Raw genomic sequence first — 20,276 nt, 5'->3', positions numbered from 1 at the left:
GCAAAATCCGTACATGTGGGCTTCATACATTGCTACGCTATAGATAATGGACCATTTTTTTGCTAACAAAATTTCACTAAATGTTTGCATTTCATTTTAACTGTAAAAGAATGCTAAAAATGTAAAGATTACAGTAAAAACCTGTTAGTTGGTTAACAGTAAGTTCCCTTACAATTTACGGGGGAAAACAAATAGATCTAACCTTACATCTGTACCATTTTTGGAAGCAAAAACTTATGATTTACATTGAAAAGCTGTAAAGTGACATTCCTAGAATTCCCTGTGTGACAATTCACATTTGATGGCTTTTCATTTAAATAATTATTTCTTCTTAGTTTCTGTTATCAGTTTTGTACATTAGGGTTTTTTGTTTAGTATGTCTATTTTGTTATGTTGGTATTTCTCTCAGCTTGTGGATAAGCTGCTTGTGATGAACTTTAGTTCATCATGTGGCTTTCTCTTTACCACTTGTGTTAATATAGTGTTTGTCAGACTTCAGTAGAAGCTTGGCCAATTCAGAAGAAAAAGGATGTTGGATTAACCCATTTAACACATTATTTTTATTTTAGATATATTTTTGTACCGTTTTAAATTGTCAATGTTCTCATTGTTCATCAGTTGGAAAGATGTTATGAAAGTGATTCCAATGATATCGCTCCTCTGTGTCGTTATCTTTACAGCTCTCATAGAGTCGGAGTGATTATTAGTGAAGTTCACAACGTAATTTCGGGAGGAGTGAACCCATCTAATCTTTGAATTAACTGCCGGAGCATATAAGCAGCCGCTCACCATGCTCTGGCATCAGCTGTTTTGGCATCCCTCCACCTCCCCGACTCCACCAACATAATTTAGGCATCTTGCTACCATACTCATCATCCAAGCATTGATAGTCCCACTGGGGGGTATATCTAAGCCAAGGATGGGCAACTTCGGTCCTGGAGGGCCACTGTCCTACAGAGTTTAGCTTCAACCCTAATCAAACACACCTGAACAAGCTAATCAAGGTCCTCAGGATTACTAGAAAATTACAGACAGGTGATTTTTTCAGGGTTGGAGCTAAACTCTGTAGGACAGTGGCCCTCCAGGACCGAAGTTGGCCATCCCTGATCTAAGCTCAAGTTGAAGCTGCTTCCTCGAGCAAGCCAAATACGCTTAACCTTATAAGCTTAAAGATTATATGGGTAAAGGAACTTGTGAAAAACGTTATAGTTTTAGTTATCATGCTTGGTGTAAACAGACCTTAACTGAGACGTTCTCTGATTGACTGTCACTGTAGGGTAATGTGAGCCACCGCTGTGGGTTTTTGTACAGCCACACACCGCCTGAGAGTTTTAAATGATCTAGCAATGGGTGGGTTTCTGTTTCCAATTACACTAACCACAGATCAACCATATAACTTTTCACCTTTTTTTCAGATATTTTGATTGGTAGATTATACAAAAAGAGAAAGAGGGAATCTCTGCAAGAAAAGAAATAAGATGGATCCTATCCTAGGGCAATATGAGGTGACCTATAGGGCCGATGTGGCAGGGGGTCTCGTGAGGTAGTCAAAGGAGCCAACAGCAGAACTACTGGTGTAGTAACACTCTGACTTGAATAAAGGCCCATTATTGATAGCTTCAGTCAACACAAACAGTGTTCCACCATAGTGTTTACTCAACAGACTGAAAGATATCAGAGAGACAGAGGGAGGGTTACAGACGCTCTCATTCATATCATCTCGATCTGTTGAGGAACAGCATGTTTAGCTGCTTGTCTGTGCTCTCACCTCAGGGACAAAACACCCTTATTGTTCTGATTCCTCAGAAATAGCGTTTCAGCTGACTTCAGTGTTTTTGAACAAAAGTAAAAGATTGCTTTTCCTTGAACACATAACCATATCAATTCTAGAATATGGCAAGGCAAGGCAAGTTTATATATATATATTTCACATTTCATACACTATGGCAATTCAAAGTGCTTTACATAGAGAGGAATAAAAATAATCACACTATAGCAATTCATAGAGCTTTGCAAATTAATTCACTGCAAATAGTCACGTCGAAGGCTCTATAGCTGTTGTTTGTTTCAATATCTGCTCTACATGACCAAATCAGGGGTCAAATACACTTCAAATTATCCCACATTCTCTCTTGTTTATGAGCAGCACATATGTATGATGTTACCTGTAAATATTCAACACAGCTTAGTCATTCTGTTCACCATCACTTTGGCCCCTATGGGATCGTTATGAGGAACAATACAGTCTTTAATTGAAATGGCCCAAGGCAATTGAAACCTTAGAATAAATACTCGCTTTTATTGACCAAACATCTTGAGTGCATCTAAGAATGCCATTGAGAGGCTGTTTAGACACTTCTAAAATACATGAGCCAAGTTCCCTGCTTGAGTTGCGGGTGAGTTCTCACTTACTCTATGCCATTACATCAGTGGCAATAACATCAGCATCTCAAAAATGACCTTATTCTCTTAAATACAGCTGGCGCGTAGCCAGTAATGGGCCAGGGCGGCACTGGCCCACCCACATAACTCACTGGCCCGCCCAGGCAAGTTTGATCAAAATACATTTTTAGTTTATTTTTATTATTCAAATGTATTTAAGAAAATATATAAATATAAACCTGATTTATTGTTGACTGGTGTGTGTGTTTAATTCTGTTTCCGAATAAAATGCGTGAAAGCCTCCCTCCGGAACGTAATTGGTTGCTATGGTTGCTAGGGGTTCCGAGCTGTACTTGGGCTCTGGCGGCCTTTAGTTCTTTGAAAAATAACTCTGAGACTCTTTGGACTATGATGAGATCATTTCTGTTTTTAATACTAAACCCAGGCACTTGCATCTTGTTTTGTAGAATGAAAACAACAAAGGTAGGCCAGTTGTTTAACTAATTTCCTTAATTTTTGCCCGTGAAGTGATTTAAGGCGAGACACGGCAAAAACATCGGGGTTTTTTTTCACTGGTCAATTTTAAGATTTTGGGCTATTTGTCTTCTTCAATGCTTTATTTCAGACTTGTGGTGAAAAAAAAAAATCCAAAATACACATTTAGGTCTTTATTTTACTACATTTTGTCTATTTGCGTCTGTATATTTCTCCTAAATTCAACAAAAGTTGGCGTTGTTAATCAATATGCTGCACCGCGATCGCTTTCTACACCTGTCATAACACAAACACCGTTGAAAAGTTCTCTACTTTCTCCTGTACACAATGCTGTCGGATCCAAATATGGTAATTTCCTTTAATCAGCAACCAATCGTGAAAGTACAATGGGGCATTTAACTCTAAAAGCGAAATCTCATTGGCTGATGTCAATTTCTGACAATATGATTCGTTCAGATGCATCACGTGACGTGCTCTGACATTTTGATGTGTGTTTTTGACTGTTTTTGACTGGGGTTCTGTTCAGTTGTTGGCCATAAATTCTGTGTTATAAGTTTTGATGTGTTTTAGGTGGTTTGTATTGTTGTTGCTGATGATTTGATAAGATATTGTGTCTGTAAATAGTTGTTTCTGCTAAAAGATATGATTTTTTACATTACAAATCTTTAAATGCTGTTTTCTCAAAATTAGTTGTTTGTCATTCTCCAGAATAACTGAGGAAGTTTTATGGTAATATCTATTATTTTAAAATGTTACCCTATTCACCTGTCTCGCCTTAAGTTACTGGTGTGTTGTGTACTGTATAGCTGAATGCCTTATAGGCTAGCCTACTGTACATTGTTTAGTTTAAATTAGTTGCAATTTTTTTGGCACAAAAGCTTAATTTCCACCAGGCTGATTGCATTGTATATGGTTGATTTAACATAAATTGGGGAGTGTGTTGTTATTCATTTCAAACCGTGCTTATTAATATATTATTACTATTTACTTATTAATTATTATTTAAGTAATTTTTTTTCTAGGAAAACCTATTGGCCCACTCACTTTTTCACTGGCCCGCCCAAAATACAATTTCTGCCTACGCCACTGAAATACAGTAACAGAAACTCTTGTTTAAAATTGCTTAATTTAGCTTAAGTGTTCTATAAGAAAAAAATTGATAAGATAATAGAAGATGGAAGAGTAGTATGCTTAAATCTGGATGGAGAGAAAGAAGTATAGGAACTAATGGGGTTTTGTAATCTGCCTTTTCAGTGTGAAATAATGCACACTTGCCCCTTCTTTAAACACAAATTGGCCAAAAAAGTGACAGTCTGTTTCAAAGCCAAGATCAAACTGACTATTTTAACAATTGTTAAAATAATTATAAAATCTCACTGCAATACTGGAATCTAAATGCATGAATAAAACTCTTTTTATAGCATTTTTAAAAACACACACTAATATGAAATTGGATAAAAGATGACACGCAAACATATACAATGATCCACTTTAATTGTGCACACAGACACATTCTTAATTATTACAATTAATAGCTCATCACAATCATTACAAAAACCTTGTGGAGGAAATGCATTACAGTGGTCAGATTACAAGAGAAGTGAGCCCTATCTAAAACTGTGACTTGATGGGGACAAAACACAACTGAGAGCCCAACCGTGTGGTTTTGTTGGGGTTTGGAGGACCCTCGGTACAGTATATGCAATGGCAAATTTCCTTTAAATAAAAGAAAAAAAAAAATCAATTAGAAGTTGTGGCATCTTTCTCTCTTCTGTGTGTCTTCTGTATTCACGAATTGTGGAAAAGTTGACTCTTCGTGTGACTGGCTGTTCATCGCGGTCATCTCAACATTCTCCAGCCAGTTTAGGATCTACTGTGGATGAAGGCCAGAATGGCTGGTGGGATCAGCAGGCACAGCGCGGTGGGCCACTGACTTAATCCTGCAGCGCTGGCCACAGAGGAACCAGTAGTTGGTTTAGTGGTGACGGTGACGGTGACGGTTAAATTGCTGGCCTACACCAACATGAAAGAAAAATCAGTATATGCAAGCAGATTATTGTACATTACTTTAATGTACACTGTTAAAAGTAAAAATGTGCAGTTGTTAACTTAAAGAACAATTTCTGCCTTATCTGACCCTTATAAATAATGTTTGCTGCAGTAACCAAGTTTAGTCAGGTTTATTTTGCTATATTTAACAATAATTTTGTTTTCAAAAAAGCCAGTTAATTTTAATGTTAATCCTGTAGCTCAAACAGAGTGTTGGCGTTTGCAATGCTGAGGTCATGGGTTTGATTCCCAGGGAAAGCAAGAACTGATAAAAATGTAAAATGTGTACCTTGAAATGCAATGTAAGTCGCTTTGGATAAAAGTGTCTGCCAAATGCATAAATGTAATCCACAGTGCCTGAGGATACGCAGCCCTTTTTTTTTTTTTTTTTTTTTTGTAACAGTGTATGTTATATTAATGTTCATTTGGAGTAGCTGCTTGAAAATTCACTTTGTATGGTAGGCCTATTATTATTATTGTTGTTGGTATATTTGTAACCAATATTATTGACACTTGTTGAATTATAAGACACTATAACGTGTATAAGTAGTAAATCCAGTCCGGCAAAAGACCCAAGCTTCTGCTTTTACGCATTATAAAGAGAAGTGGTGACACCTTTCTAGTATAATCTACATTTTGCATGCACATACAACAAATGATTACCAAATGTATCAAAGGTTATTAAAAATCAATTAACAAAATTATCAAAGATAAAAGAGAAAGATGGGAAAAATGCTAGAAAAACTTCTAATGCAAGAGATGAACAAATCATATTGCCTACCTGAGTTAAACAAGGTAAGGTTATCAATATCCCAAGGCACAATATCAATATTTTATTCATTTTTATGCCTTCTTCTTCCAGAGACCTTTACTATGGGGCAGAGTCTGTGTTCAGTGATGCGGAATGGGAGGGGAGTTTTATTTTCACAGAGATTGACGACTGATGTGTTTAAAAACCTGCCCACCAGTTTTTGGAGGAGGATCACATCCTCTGTACATCATCTCTGTCTGAGGAGATCTCAAAATAAAAGTTGTGCTTTCAAAATGTCAAATACACTAAATTTTCTAATACATTTTAATCTATACTCCTTTTTTCTACTCTACATACTAGAATCTAAAGCATTACTAGTACTCTGTGTGAAGAGAACACACATTAACACCAAATTGAATAAAAGATGACATACAAGACATATACAATCATCCACTTTAATTGTGCATACAGTACAGACACATTCTGAGATGGATTACATTGATTCATATAGTAAAATTTGTAGTACACAATATCATTATAGAAATGGAAATTGGGCTGTTATTTTAAATGCAGTGATTACTGATTTATTTAACCTACTTGACCTCGATCACATATACTGAGCATAGGAGAAACAAACTCTTCTAAGAGAAGTTGCCATATGTGAGCCCTCCCTAAAACAGTGACTTTGAGACAAAACATAACAAAGAGCCCAAGGGTGAGGTTCAGTAGGACCCCCTGTATGGGGTTCCAGGCAGCAGATGTATTCATTTTCATTAGTTAAAAATCCATATTAAAATGAGCTGTTGTGCGTTATATCTTTATGAATTGGGGAAAAAATTGCTCTTTGGTTGAACGCTGTCCATTTCACCACTGTCTCAGTTTTGGTCATCTATGGCGAACACTCTCCATCCATCAGGATCTACTGTGGATGAATCCCAGGGTGGCTGCTGGGATCAGCATGTACAGTGTGGTGGACACAGGACCCAATCCTACAGCGCTGGAATTTGTGGAAGGATTAGTGGACGTGCTGCCTGAGCTACTTTTGTCTTTGGACTTCTCATCAGAGCTCTCCTAAACCAAACATGAAGAAAGTCAGAAAAAAGAGCTCACATGTTACAGTGTGACTTCAGAAGTGATAACCTGTTTTTGGAGCTACTTGTAGATGCACTTTGCTATCATCATTATTGTAATGAATTGTATAGATGCTTACTATGAAAAACATGAACACAAACAATTAGTGAACAAATCCTTCCAACCTCTTCTAAAAACCTAAGATAATAAATGGGGGAAAAAAATCATAGTGCCTACCTGAGTTGAAAATGGTATGGTTATGATCAGCACCGCAAAGCACAATATCCAAATTTTATTCATTTTTGTGCCTGTGTAGTCTTCTTCCAGAGATGTTTACTGCTGGACCAAGGGTCTGTGCTCAGTGAGGGGGCAGGCCAGAAACTTTTATTCTCAAAGTGACGTCAAAAACACCCGCCCATGACAAGGCATGAGATGTCCCATATCTAGATTTAGCTGCAGGTGAGATATCCAAAAGGGGGAGGAGAACTCGCCCCTCCTCGCAAAGTACATTGACAAAACATAAACAGGTAGGCCTACACTACTCAGCACAAGAGAATAACAAAAACTGTAGTGTTTTGTTTAAAACATATCACACAAAAAGCTTACGTTTAGCTAACTACCACGGAATTAATAAGATATTAATAAGATACAGTTTAATGCTGTTTTATGCAACTGGCAGCCCCCAGGTTGTGGTGTTGGCAACACGTCTTTTCCCTGTCAAATCTTTGACTTAAGAGCATTTTCTATTGTTAGTAACAGCTACCTCAAAATGAGCATTTCCTGGACTGAAGGAACTTGGTTTTACATACTTTTATGCATTTGGCAGATGCGTATCTTTTTATCAGTTCATAATATACATAGCTGCTACCAAGGGGAATCGAACCTTGCTCTGTTTGAGCTACGGAATGGGTTTACAGTAGGGTTTACTCAATTATTCATACATAATTATTTATGTAAAAAATCGTGTTAAAAATGTGTGTATCGAACATGACTCTGAATAAAACCTAATGCTACCTTCAAGCTCAAGCAAGCTCCTAGTGACCCTACAACGCCCTCTTCCGTTTCAAATACGCAGTCACAACATGAAAAAAGCGTTTTCGTTTTATGTGAATGGTTAAGAGAATGTATGTCTCTTCCTGGTTTCCGTAGTTCCGTCGTTTCTACCATTCCGGTTGCGATCGAGTTCCGCCCATGCGGAGGAGGAGGTCACATCCCATAACAAACTCTCACCCTGGTCGGAAACTCACCTGTCAGAGTCCCTCATGCTGCTGGTTCGGCGTTCGGCAGTAGGTTTCGGCGGTGTGGCTCGATGGGGACTCCGCTGTCTGTGCTCCGGAGACGCAGCGGGCCGGTACCGGGACACTGTGTTGCTGCCCCGGACTGAATTCCCCATGAAAGTGAACGGGCCAAACCTTCTGGAGCGAGAGATCCAGATCCAGCAGGTGAGAGTGTCAGATCCAGGACCTGCCACATGCTGTTAAAACTGACCGGTTCTGTTTTGTTACGTTCCTAAATCGCCCTGAATGATTAAGATGACCGTGTCTGTTGCACTTCTATAAAGCCACAACTCTCTGGTTTGTCTTGTGATGGTGTTTGAACTTTGTTGTGTTGTTCTACAGAAATGTGGTTTTGACCAGCTGTACACATGGCAGAGAGAGAGAAAAGCTAAGAAGGTGTACTGCCTTCATGATGGACCACCGTATGCCAACGGGGACCCGCATGTTGGGCACGCTCTCAATAAGGTAAGTTACCTCCTGTCAGTTCATAGTCACTCAAGTAGATGTTCCTGGATCCACATCCTTCACTTGTCCTTTTAATGACATCATACAATATTATGCCTAAACCTATATGAATGGAGATACACACTCATGAGCTTCATAATATGCCATCAGCATTATCTTTGTTTGGTCTCTCCTGCAGATCCTCAAAGACATCCGGAACCGTTTCGAGGTGCTGAAAGGCAGGCTGGTGCACTATGTGCCCGGCTGGGACTGCCATGGGCTGCCCATTGAGCTCAAAGCACTGGGAGACCTGGGAACCAGTGGGCTGACTCCTCTACAGATCAGACAGAAAGGTCAGGAAGTCACATATAATGAATGTTCTGGCGAAAGAGTCATTTGTTTTAATATTAAAAGCTTATGTGCTATTCTGCTTCTGGTTAATCAAAAACTGCCTTTGTGTCTCTCCGTTCAGCGCGGGAGTTTGCAGAGAGGGCCATCTCTCGGCAGCGTGCTGCATTCCAGCGCTGGGGCGTGATGGCTGACTGGGACAATTGTTATTACACTTTTGATGGGAAATATGAAGCGGCCCAGCTGAAAGTCTTCCTGGAGATGCACAACAAGGTGAGAGAAGCTCTTTATGTTCAACACAGCTTGACCAATTGACTTGTTTGATTTCGTTCCATATGTGAGGATTTCACCACCCCCCCCAAAAAATTCAGAAATTATTTGCACTACCGTTCAGAAGTTTAGTTAAATTTAAGATTAAACGTTAAGAGCAAGATGTTTAAAATATTTTTTAAAGAAGTCTGGCTGCATTTACCCGATAAAAAAAACAATATTGTGAAACATTGATACAATTTAAAACTAGATTTATAAAGTTTTCTATTTTTAAACTAAAGTTGGCATGAAACTGAGGTTGCAGTAGTCTTTTCTTTCCCTATTTTAACATATATCCTTGTGAAAAGGTGTTTTGTACAAGAAACACTTTATTGGGTATTGATTGGAACGTCGGATGGTTGTGGTTTGCTTTTGCAGTGATCTCATGTGAGTGACAGGTTGTCTCACCCTCATGCCAGTAAACACGTCATCAGAGAAGAGAATAGATGTCGCTGCAAGAGGCAGGAGAAGTTATTTCGATTAAAGATTAGGAGGACACTTGAATAAAAAAAAAAATAATGATGCGCATGGATAAATACTTTGTAATAAATACTGGAATTATGGGTGGGCGATGTGACCAAAATCTTATATGACGATATGAGTCATTTTATTTCATGATAACGATATCACAATATATATATATATATTATTGTTAGCTTTAAATAAAGTTTTTATGATATATTATATTTTTTATAATACTAACCTAACTAAGTAAAAGCTTATTGAAGACAAGTAAACAGTTAGTGATAAAATAAGAACAAAGAAACTAATTGCAAGCAATAGGCCAAAACATCAATAGAACAAAGAAACAAATGAAATAGACCTACCTGAAAAACTTCAAGCATTAAGAAATACTACATAGTGTATAAAGTAATTAAATGTACAAAAAACACTGCATAGTCTTCACTGTGTAAATTAAATATAAATGTATTCTTATTAAAGTTACAAAAGTGATTCAGTCAGGAGCAGTGAGTTATTTTCCCTGTGTTTTGTTGTGGCTGATTAACATAAGTGACAGATTTATTAGGCTCCTGTCACTTTAAGACCGAATGCACTGATCTAATAGACTGATACACTCAACTGTTTACGTTCACTTAAGACATAAATGACAGTGGATACTTGAAAAGCCAGGCATTTTGAGACATAAGTGTGTGTGTAGTTGACCTGTTCAAGCCCAATAAGGCAGCAAAAATAACTCACGGGCTCTATGAGTAGCGGCTTCATGGACAGCGCACATATACCAAAATTAGCGTCGAATGATAAAAAGTTCATCCTTGCTGGCTGAAAGTATTCTTTAAAAATATATGTTTTACTGACCCCAAACTTGTTTGTGTACTCACCCTCATGTCATTGAAAATATTCTCACTTTCCCCTTCTCTTCCTATCTTTGTGTACAGGGTTTAATTTATCAGGACTATAAGCCCGTTTTCTGGTCACCATCATCCAGGTAGTAGAAGGCTCAGTGTTTGCAGCCTTACATAAAGACCTTTAATAAAGCTTAACAGAAAGCTTTGATTTTGAGGTTTTATATGTAAATGTCAGTATATGGTTTCTTTTTCTGTTGTATCTGCCTCTGTAAAGGACTGCGCTTGCAGAAGCTGAGCTGGAGTATAACCCAGAACACGTGAGCCGTGCTCTGTATGTCACTTTCCCCCTGCTCACCCTGCCAGCCAAACTCGCTTTGATAGCAGGTGTGTATATGCTGTCTATACCTGTGCCACGTGCTTTATACAGGTCACATACACAGAGTTAAAGTTACGTTGCTATTTCTGATGTCAGAATCTTCGTCTGTGATTTAGAAAGTTGGGGTCGTGTGTCTGTTCTGATATGGACGACCCAGCCATGGACTATTCCAGCCAATCAGGCAGTGTGTTACATGCCCAAAGTACAGTAAGTCACACACCTATGAATCTGTGGGATGAACATGATATGATTTCATGGAGACATTCATGATCACATGCTTCTCAGGTACTCTGTAGTGAAGCGAGCTGATAATGAGCAGCTACTCCTAGTGGCTACAGAGCGCATGAACAACCTGGCCTCTATACTGGGGACAAATCTGGAGAGTTTGGCTACGTTCGCAGGTAGATCCACTGTTATTGGCCAAAATGATGCCTTCTGAACTGGCCTAAGCATTTATCTGCCTTTCTTTCACTCATCTCCAGGGTCAGATCTTGAAGGTGGAGTTTGTCAGCATCCCACAATTCCTTCAAAAGAAGTGCCTTTGTTGCCGGCTAATCATGTGACCATGACTAAGGGAACTGGATTGGTCCACACTGCTCCTGCTCATGGCATGGAGGACTACAGTGTTGCAACGCACTTTAATCTTCCAGTAGTACGTCACCCACACCTGTACAGTATATGCTGGAATAGTAAGAATCTTGGGTTGTTGTTGACTTTAAACTTGCTATCTCTCTCTCTCTCTCTTTCTAGGAGTGCATGGTGGATGAAGAGGGCAGGTTTACAGAACTTGCTGGGGCTGAACTGCAGAATAAATCTGTAATGAATGAAGGCAATGCCACAGGTAAGAGAGAAAGAGATGGATAGATGAAGAAAGAGAGAATATATATGTATATGATAAAAGAAAATGCATGTTAGTAACTAATGTTGTGTGTGTGTGTGGGCAGTAATCTCAATGTTGCAGGCAGCGGGTGCACTTGTGAAGGAGGAGGACTGTGTCCACAGTTACCCGTATGACTGGAGGACCAAACAGCCAGTCATTACCAGAGCCAGTAAACAGTGGTTTATCAACACAGGCAGCCTCAAAGACAAAGCTAAGGTGAGCCAATATACTCTGCAGCATCAGCTGGATGAAACCCATCCAAATATGTCTGGGTCATATTTATCCCCCAATTTTTGCAGAATAATGCAGAAAAAAAAATCTCATTCCCATTACTGTAATGTGAAAAAAACAAAACAAATCAAGAATGTATTCCTAATGGTGTTTTTGTACTGCCTTAATGGGTCATAATTCACCCCCAAATATTTATTTTTTATATTTGTTTCAAGTAAATGATGCATGTTTTAGGACTTTGTTAGGAGATTTTTATTTATTTATTATTATTATTATTATTTTTTTTTTGCATAGCTAGTAAATTCTCATTACCATGATGCAGAAAAAATATCATTCTCATTACTGTAATGTGGGGAAAAATAGGAGGACTGACATTTTCTGCATGCAAGTGAAGCTCTTAGAAATGATATACAAATTGTCATGGAAATAATGTGACAATGCAAAAAATGTCATGATCCTCCTAAAATAGTATTAATTGTGATAAGTGCGTTAAAAGTAACTTTTTAATTTGTGAGTGAGAGAAGTGAGCATATATTTTACACACATATCTATATACACATATGTATATATGTATGTATGTATGTATATATATATGTATGTATGTGTGTGTGTGCGCGTGTGTGTGCGCGTCTGTGTAAAATATGCACACACAGCTCACGCTCACAAATAAATGGTCACGTTACTTAACACGTGTTCTTTTTCTTGAACTGGACATGTTTTTATGAGTGCACATTCTGCATTTATTTGACTTTTTTTAGTTAATTTTGTTAAAAGTATTAGAAATGAAACAGACTTCCTAGTAAGTTTCCAGTTATATGTTTTCTGCAGAAAATAAACTGTGAGTGTGTTTGCATAGGACGCCCTGCAGAAGGTGCGTGTGATACCCGAATCGGCTAGGTCCAGTTTGTTGGCGATGTTGGACAGAAGAACATACTGGTGTATATCTCGGCAGAGGAGCTGGGGCGTCCCCATCCCAGTGTTCTACCATAAAGAGACCGGAGAGCCACTCTTAAACAAGTATATACTTACACTGTCATAGACATACTCAAGAAATGCATATAAACTACAAGTTTAAGAATTCCCTCTTTCTTTCTCAGACATTCAGTTACACACATCGCTAAAGTTTTCTCTGAGAAAGGAAGTGACAGCTGGTGGGCGGAGCCAGTGGAGACATTTCTGACTCCAGAGGTTCTTCAGAAGGTACTTTTTTCATAAATTTTCATTCAAAAGTTTGGGGTCGGTCTCTAATGCTTACAAAGTCTGCATTTATTTGATCAAAAATACTGTAAAACAGTAATATTGTAAAATATTACAATTTAAAATAACTACTGTTTTCTATTTTAATATATTTTAAAATGTCATTAAATTATTCCTGTAATGGCAAAGCTGAATTTTCAGCAGTTTTACTCCAGTTTTCAATGTCACATGACCCTTCAGAAATCATTCTAATATGCTGATTTGCAACACAAGAAACATTTCTTATTATTATCAATGATGAAAATTATGATTTTTTTTCATGGAAACTGATAAAAACATTTTTTAGCATTCTTCAAAAAAACATTTTAAAATCTCTTTACTATTACTTTTGATCAATTTAATGCGTCATTTCTTCTTCTTCTTCTTCTTCTTCTTATTATTTAAATCTTACTGACCCCAAACTTTTGAACGGTAGTGTATGTTTATGCCACAAATACTCTTTAGTGCAAAATGAAATGTGAAATAAAATTTAGTATAAGCTATAAATTGTTTGTGTGTTTTCTCAGAGTAAAGCAGGTGCACTATCTGATTATGTGCGGGGTGAAGATGTCCTAGATATCTGGTTTGACAGCGGTGTCTCATGGGCCGCTGTACTGCAGGGTGAGGCATCAAAGTGGTCCTTGTCAATACATGTATTTCTGGTTATTTAAGCAATCAATAAGTATATTGTTGATTGCTTGTCTGGGGTCTTTTGGTATGCTTTGTTGCATTGTAGTGTTATGTCACTTCTCTCTCACTCTCTTTCTTTCAGAATCAGACCCGCGTGCAGACTCGTATGTGGAGGGGAAAGATCAAATCGGCGGTTGGTTTCAGTCGTCACTCCTCACCAGTGTAGCTGTACGAAATAAAGCCCCTTACAAGTGAGTAATAAAAATGCATTTCTATCGTCACAAAAGAGTTTAGCATTGTAATGGATATGGCAATGTTAATGTATCTATAGTTTCATGACTGAACTTTGTATGTGTATGTGACAAATACATATGTTAAAACATATGCCAATCACTTTCTGTGTGTGTTTCAGAGCTCTAGTGGTCCATGGATTTGCTGTGAGTGAGAGAGGAGAAAAAATGTCTAAGTCTATAGGCAACGTGGTCGACCCAGATGTTGTTATTAATGGAGGGAAGGTGAGATACGATCAGCCAATGGTAGAATTCAATTATGTCATCCAGTCAGTGTTTTCAAACATCAATTTCTCTCTCTCAGGACTTGTCTGTCTGTCCTCCTTATGGTGCTGATGTTTTGAGATGGTGGGTTGCAGAGTCGAACGTGTTTTCTGAAGTTCAGATCGGACCGAACACACTGAACGCTGCTAAAGACAGCATCAACAAGGTCTGGCACATATCAAAGCAGATAAACTGTTGCAGTAATTTGCTGGCAGTCAATGCTAATTTTGAATTCACTTTGAGATTCTTCTAAAATGAATAATTTTATTCAGCAAGGATGCATCAAATTGATCAAAAGTTATAGTAAAGACATATATGATGTTGCAAACAATTTCTTTCAAAACACTGTTCTATTTTATCTTTCTGTTTATCATTTAATAATAAGAAATAAGCACCAAATCAGCATATTAGAATGATTTCTGGAGGATCATGTGACACTGAAGACTGGAGTAATGGCTACTATAACTTTAACTATATTCAAATAGAAAAGTCATTTTAAATTGTAGTGTTTCACAAAAGTATGTTTTTACTATGTTTTAATCTAAAACAAATGCAGCCTTGTAAGTTTAAAATACATTTTCCCAAAACATCTTACTGACCACAAATGTTTGAACAGTAAGTATATATCAAAGTGTTTATGAGCGAATGACCTCTCATAAACCTGCTATTCTCTGTCCCCAGCTGAGGAACACACTGAAGTTCCTCTTGGGGAATCTCCAGGGTTTTGATCCTCGTTCCCAGGCTGTGGACACTAAACAAATGCACTACATAGATCAGTACATGCTACACCTGCTCAGAGAGTTCAGCATGAAGGCGAGTCGAAATGTTAACAGGTTACAATGTTTGTACGGCTGGGCTTAAACCAGCTGTGCGTTGCTGTCGGTCACGTGACACGTGTTTGTGTGTGCTGTAGGTAACTGATGCCTACAATGAGTTTGACAGCAGCCGCGTCATCCGCCTGCTGCAATCCTTCATCACTAGAGAATTATCCAACTTCTATTTCAGCATCATTAAAGATCGGTAACCACTCATTCAATTATGTAACTTTCTGTTTGAAAATTAAGCTATTTTTAATGCTCCGTAGCAAAACGTCTCACTCACTGTCTCTCTCTCAGGCTTTATTGTGACCCTGAGGACTCCCTCGGTCGGAGGTCGTGTCAAACGGTTCTAGAAGAGATTCTGGATGGAGTGAGTCGCTCTATCGCTCCTGTCCTCCCTCACCTCGCTGAGGAGGTGTACCTGCACTCTCCTGGACATGAGGGTACTCACCCAATTTTCGTGCAACTGATGCTGTATGGCTACAGACTGGCTACCTCACTGTAATGCTTCTCACCTCTCTCTTTGTCCATAGAGGGGGACACTTTGTTTCGTAGTGGCTGGATTAAGACCGATTCAGTGTGGCGGAAGCCAGGACTGGAGGAAGCAGTAGAGGGCGCATGTGCTATCAGAGATTCCTTCCTGTCGTCTATTCCGGGACGTAACGCTGCTGAGTATGACCTCATCATTGCCATTGAACCCGGCCTGTTCTTTGAAATCATGGAGGTACATCATGGATTTTAAAGCCTGTTCACAACAACACAAATGTTCGGCACAGAAATTCATTCCGATTTTTGCTTGCCATTTGTCTGTTTAGAGCAGGAGTGTCAAGCTCGGTTCCTGAAGGGCCACTGTCCTTCAGAGTTGAGCTCCAACCCAATTGAATGAGCTAATCAATGTCTTCAGGATTACTAGAAACTTCTTGGCAGCTGTTTTAGAGCTGGTTGGCACTAATTTCTGCAGGACAGTGGCCCTCCAGGAACTGAGTTTGATACCCCTGGTTTAGACCAAATCATAACAATGGCAGACAGGCTGAATGAACATGCAAATTCTTTTTCTGATAGTATGTGGCACTTTTATAGATGCAGAAATAACTTTCCGATTCTGACACCCAATTTTCACAAAGAAGGAAAAAAATTAAACAGCATTTACATGTTTTCAAACAGCCGTTCAGATTTCTGTATTTACCAGTTTTATGTAACAGCAGTGGCTCTGGGTATGTGACAAAAAGCACAAATCTTATTGGATGGGGAGTTTTCCTCACAGTGTAATGGAAAAGAAATTAGAAAACCTGCGTAAAGAAATTGTCGCATTGACCACATGCAAATGTTTGTCTCAGTCTAAACACATTAACAGTCATTTATTCAAATTTAAATATTTATTGCACTTAATAACAAACATTTGTATTGGTATGAATAGAGATAATAGATTCTTTAAAGAGATAATAATTTGTGCTTCATTTGCTTAGGACAACATTTTATATGTTTTTTTCCGCCAGTCTCTTCAAGAGGAGCCCACTTCCACCTGCTCTCAGCTGACAGAGCTCATGATGGCCTCACGCACGACTCTGACAAACTCTCTCCCGCGGGATTTGCCGTCGGATTCTGTCACAAGCACGGGAAACTTCCTCATCAACCTGGAGGGTGAGATGCTTTTCTTCTGATATAAATTACCCAGTGTTTCAATCACAAAAAACTAACACCACCTACTCATTACTACCCCTTTTGTAGCAGTTAGTTTAGACCAGTGGTTTGTCATGGAAATTCGAAATAAAACTTGACGAAAACTAATCTCAGAGTTTGCGTCCAAAACTTTCAGTGCCTTAAATTTTTAGCACTTCTAGTTCCAACCTGCAGCATATGACACCACTTCCAAGTTACCCTTTGCAGGAACAACATTTTATTGACAGCCGGCTGGGAGAACTGTCACACAACCAAGAGACTCTCCAAACAGGAAGAACAGCACGTTTTCTGCTCATTTTAGTTTCCTTGCTGTTTTAAAATACTCTTATACCCTTTCTTGAGCGTGTAGGTCATTACATCATTTTTTTATTGCAACATATTCTTCCAAAGCAAAGGCAGGAACTAAGTTAAACTGAATAAAGAATTAACAAAAGTATACATCTTCTTAAAACACTTTCTTTGCCACTGTTTTAAGTAAACATTTCATTCTCCATCAAACATTTTCCAGCACTGGTTCTTAATAAACTTCAAATGACTATAAAAATAAATAATAAATCATTATATTTATATCTTACCTTATATTGGGTTGGTGCTTTGAATGTTGTGTTGGACTATGCTGGGCATTAAAGTCACGAAAGTTGAGAACCACAGGTTTAGACAGAATTGGCAACATTTGGTTTTAATTTAGAAGCAGTTAAACTAAACTTGCCTTTACTTCAGAAACAGATAATTACGAAAATTCCTAAAAAATATTACGGAACTTTAAAGTAATTGGGTATTGATCTTCTCATCTGTGTGTTCTGTAGGGGGAATGATCCGTGAAGAGAGTTCATACAGCGTAGCCGCGATGCCCACCTCTCTCTCACGCTGTCCGAGATGTCGGCGATACACTGCAGATGAGCCAGACTGCCTCTGCCCACGATGCCAAACCGTGCTGGAAAATACAAAGTAATCACCCTGACTGTTGCCATGACGACTGTCCACCCACTGGCCCTCCTCCTCCTCCTTTGTTGAAAAAGGCTGTCAGGGCTACCATGGACCAGTATGAAGCTGCTATTGTAAGAGACAGAAAGTTGTCTGAAGCTGTGGGAGAGGGGGTACCGTGTTACTCAGGGGTCAGACAGGATACAAACTGTTATAAATGAATAAAGCAAAAAATTTGAAGGAAAAACCAAACAGGAAATTCTCAACTGAGAAAACATACACAAAAACCCCTTTCAGATCATGCTTACAATATTAGCACTGACCTGAGATCTGTGTTAAGTTGACAAATTTAACCGTGCAGTTCTCTGCTACAGGTTTAAGCCAACTTATTGTCAGTACACTGAAAAGAGCGTTTGTATATGTCAATTTGAGCTTGTTTGCGGTGGGTGGAAGGTTTGGTTGAACACGTCTAACTGTACTTTCTGTATGTTCAAGTCATGAGGGGGTATATTTTATTGTAACGTTTTGCATTGAAGATGTACTTAACATGCAGGAGCAATTTGTGAAAGCATTCTTTAATTGTGACGTTGATTGAATGTGGCAGTTTTATCAAAGAATGGGTTTACAAAATGTAGACATTCATTCTGCTATTTTCATTAATGAGGCTCAGTGAGAGGAGAGTTTGTCAATTTTAGTTTGTTTACCTGTAAATGATGCTTTATTACGCGAGTTTTATTGCTAAGCCAATAAACACACTGCAAACAGAAAAAGAAAATGTCTCTTTATGTGAATCTTCATGGGTTCACTGTCATGAAAATAAAAATCTTAAATTTATAGGGACTGTAAAGTTACTTATCCTTAAAATATCTATTTTAATAAATTGTGTGAGAACTAATGATTTTCTAAAGCAAGCATGTTTGAGCTTCAGTGTTCCCCATATTTGATGAATTCTATGTGCGTTGATCAATGTTTATATGGGGCGAGGCGGGTTCAGCCTTCTAGCCCACCTGTGGAACTGGTTCCTCACAACTGATTGGGGCATGGTATGCCATGATGGCAGCCACATAATGTATACCTTGAGCGTGAATGGGTTGTGTCCCTCATCCAGCAGCTCCTGGAGGAAGGTCAATATTGACACAAAGTCACAAGATAAATGATCCACGTTCCAGACTGTGCACTAGTCGAAAAAGACAGACCACTTGAAAGCATAAAGACTAGCCCCAGATCTACTCCTGACTACAGTTGGGGCAATTTCCAGGGGGCCAGGGCCTTGACACAGTAGAGGGTGCATATGTAGAAGGCCCAGAGGAATTACTGAGGCTGTCACCATCAGGCCCAACAGTTTCTGAAATGTCTTGAAGGGGAAGAGAGACCATGACCTTGAACTACGCCACAAGCCACTGAATTTTCAGAGAGCGCTCCGGATAAGAGTTCCTAATTAGAGTTTCTTAGTAGGAAATTATTATAATTTATTGCCTTTGCTCATAAAATTGGACATGAACTCCTTCTCAAATCAGATTACCAAGTTGTAAACTCAGATTTCCTAATAGCAAAATATGAGCTTCCTAGTTGGAAATTATTATAATATTGCCTTAACTCATGAAATTGGACATAAAATAACTCAAATTTCCTAGTAGGAAACTCAGATTTTCAAGTAGGAAAATACGAGCTTCCTAGAAAGAAATTATTATAATTTTTTCTTTGCTCATGAAATTGGACTTGAACTCCCTCTCAAATCAGATTTCCCAGTAGGAAACTCAGATTTCATAGTAGGAAAATACGAGTTTCCTAGTAGGAAATTATTGTATTCTATTACATTTAGATTTCATACAGATTTCCCAGTTGGATACTCAGATTTCCTAGTAGGAAAATAAGAATTTCCTTGTAGGAAATTATTATAATTTTTTGTCTTTGTTTCTGAGTTTCCAACTGGGAAATCTGATTTAAAAGGGAGTTCATGTCCAATTTCATGAGCAAAGACAAAAAATTATAATCATTCCTACTAGAAAATACGAGTTACCATGTAGAAAACTATTATATTATTGCCTTGTGAAATTGGACATATCAAATCAGATTTCCCAGTTGGAAACTCAGATTTCCTAGTAGGAAACCCAATTTTTCCAGTAGTAAAATATTGAGTTTCCTACTATGAAATCTGAGTTTGATAACTGGGAATTCTGAGTGTCTTTAGAGAAATTTAGAGTTTCTTAGTAGAAAATATGATTTGAGAGGGAGTTCATGACCAGTTTTGTGAGCAAAGACAATAAATTATAATTTCCTACTGGGAAATCTTGAGTAGGAAACTCCAGTCCAGTAGGAACTGATTGTCCTAGTTGGAAACTATTTTGATTTTATGAGAAAAGACAATAAATTACAATAATTTTCTATTTGAAAACTGTCTTAGTATTAGAATTGTCTTAGTAGGAAAATACTAATTTCCTTGAAGGAAGTTATTGTAATTTTTTGCCTTTACTCATGAACTCCTTCTCAAATCATATTTCCTACTAGGTGTTC

General features: G+C 38.2%; 1 protein-coding gene across 1 annotated transcript; it reads left to right on the top strand.

Annotated features, from left to right (window-relative positions):
- Positions 1-7,899: 7,899 nt before the first annotated feature.
- On the top strand, positions 7,900-18,697 carry iars2 (isoleucyl-tRNA synthetase 2, mitochondrial). The gene is made up of 23 exons (XM_081347236.1): positions 7,900-8,190; positions 8,368-8,490; positions 8,669-8,822; positions 8,942-9,090; positions 10,524-10,573; positions 10,708-10,817; positions 10,926-11,016; positions 11,095-11,210; positions 11,292-11,461; positions 11,560-11,650; positions 11,754-11,905; positions 12,777-12,937; positions 13,018-13,120; positions 13,684-13,777; positions 13,929-14,037; positions 14,199-14,301; positions 14,381-14,506; positions 15,022-15,153; positions 15,254-15,360; positions 15,456-15,601; positions 15,692-15,882; positions 16,655-16,799; positions 17,645-18,697. The coding sequence occupies exons 1-23, from the start codon at positions 8,011-8,013 to the stop codon at positions 17,788-17,790; spliced, it is 2,949 nt and encodes a 982-aa protein (XP_081203362.1). The 5' UTR covers positions 7,900-8,010; the 3' UTR covers positions 17,791-18,697.
- Positions 18,698-20,276: the final 1,579 nt, after the last annotated feature.

This window comes from Scardinius erythrophthalmus (genome assembly GCF_964197995.2).
Source record: "Scardinius erythrophthalmus genome assembly, chromosome: 19".
Taxonomy (NCBI): domain Eukaryota; kingdom Metazoa; phylum Chordata; class Actinopteri; order Cypriniformes; family Leuciscidae; genus Scardinius; species Scardinius erythrophthalmus.
This window is presented reverse-complemented; position numbering and strand designations above follow the sequence as displayed.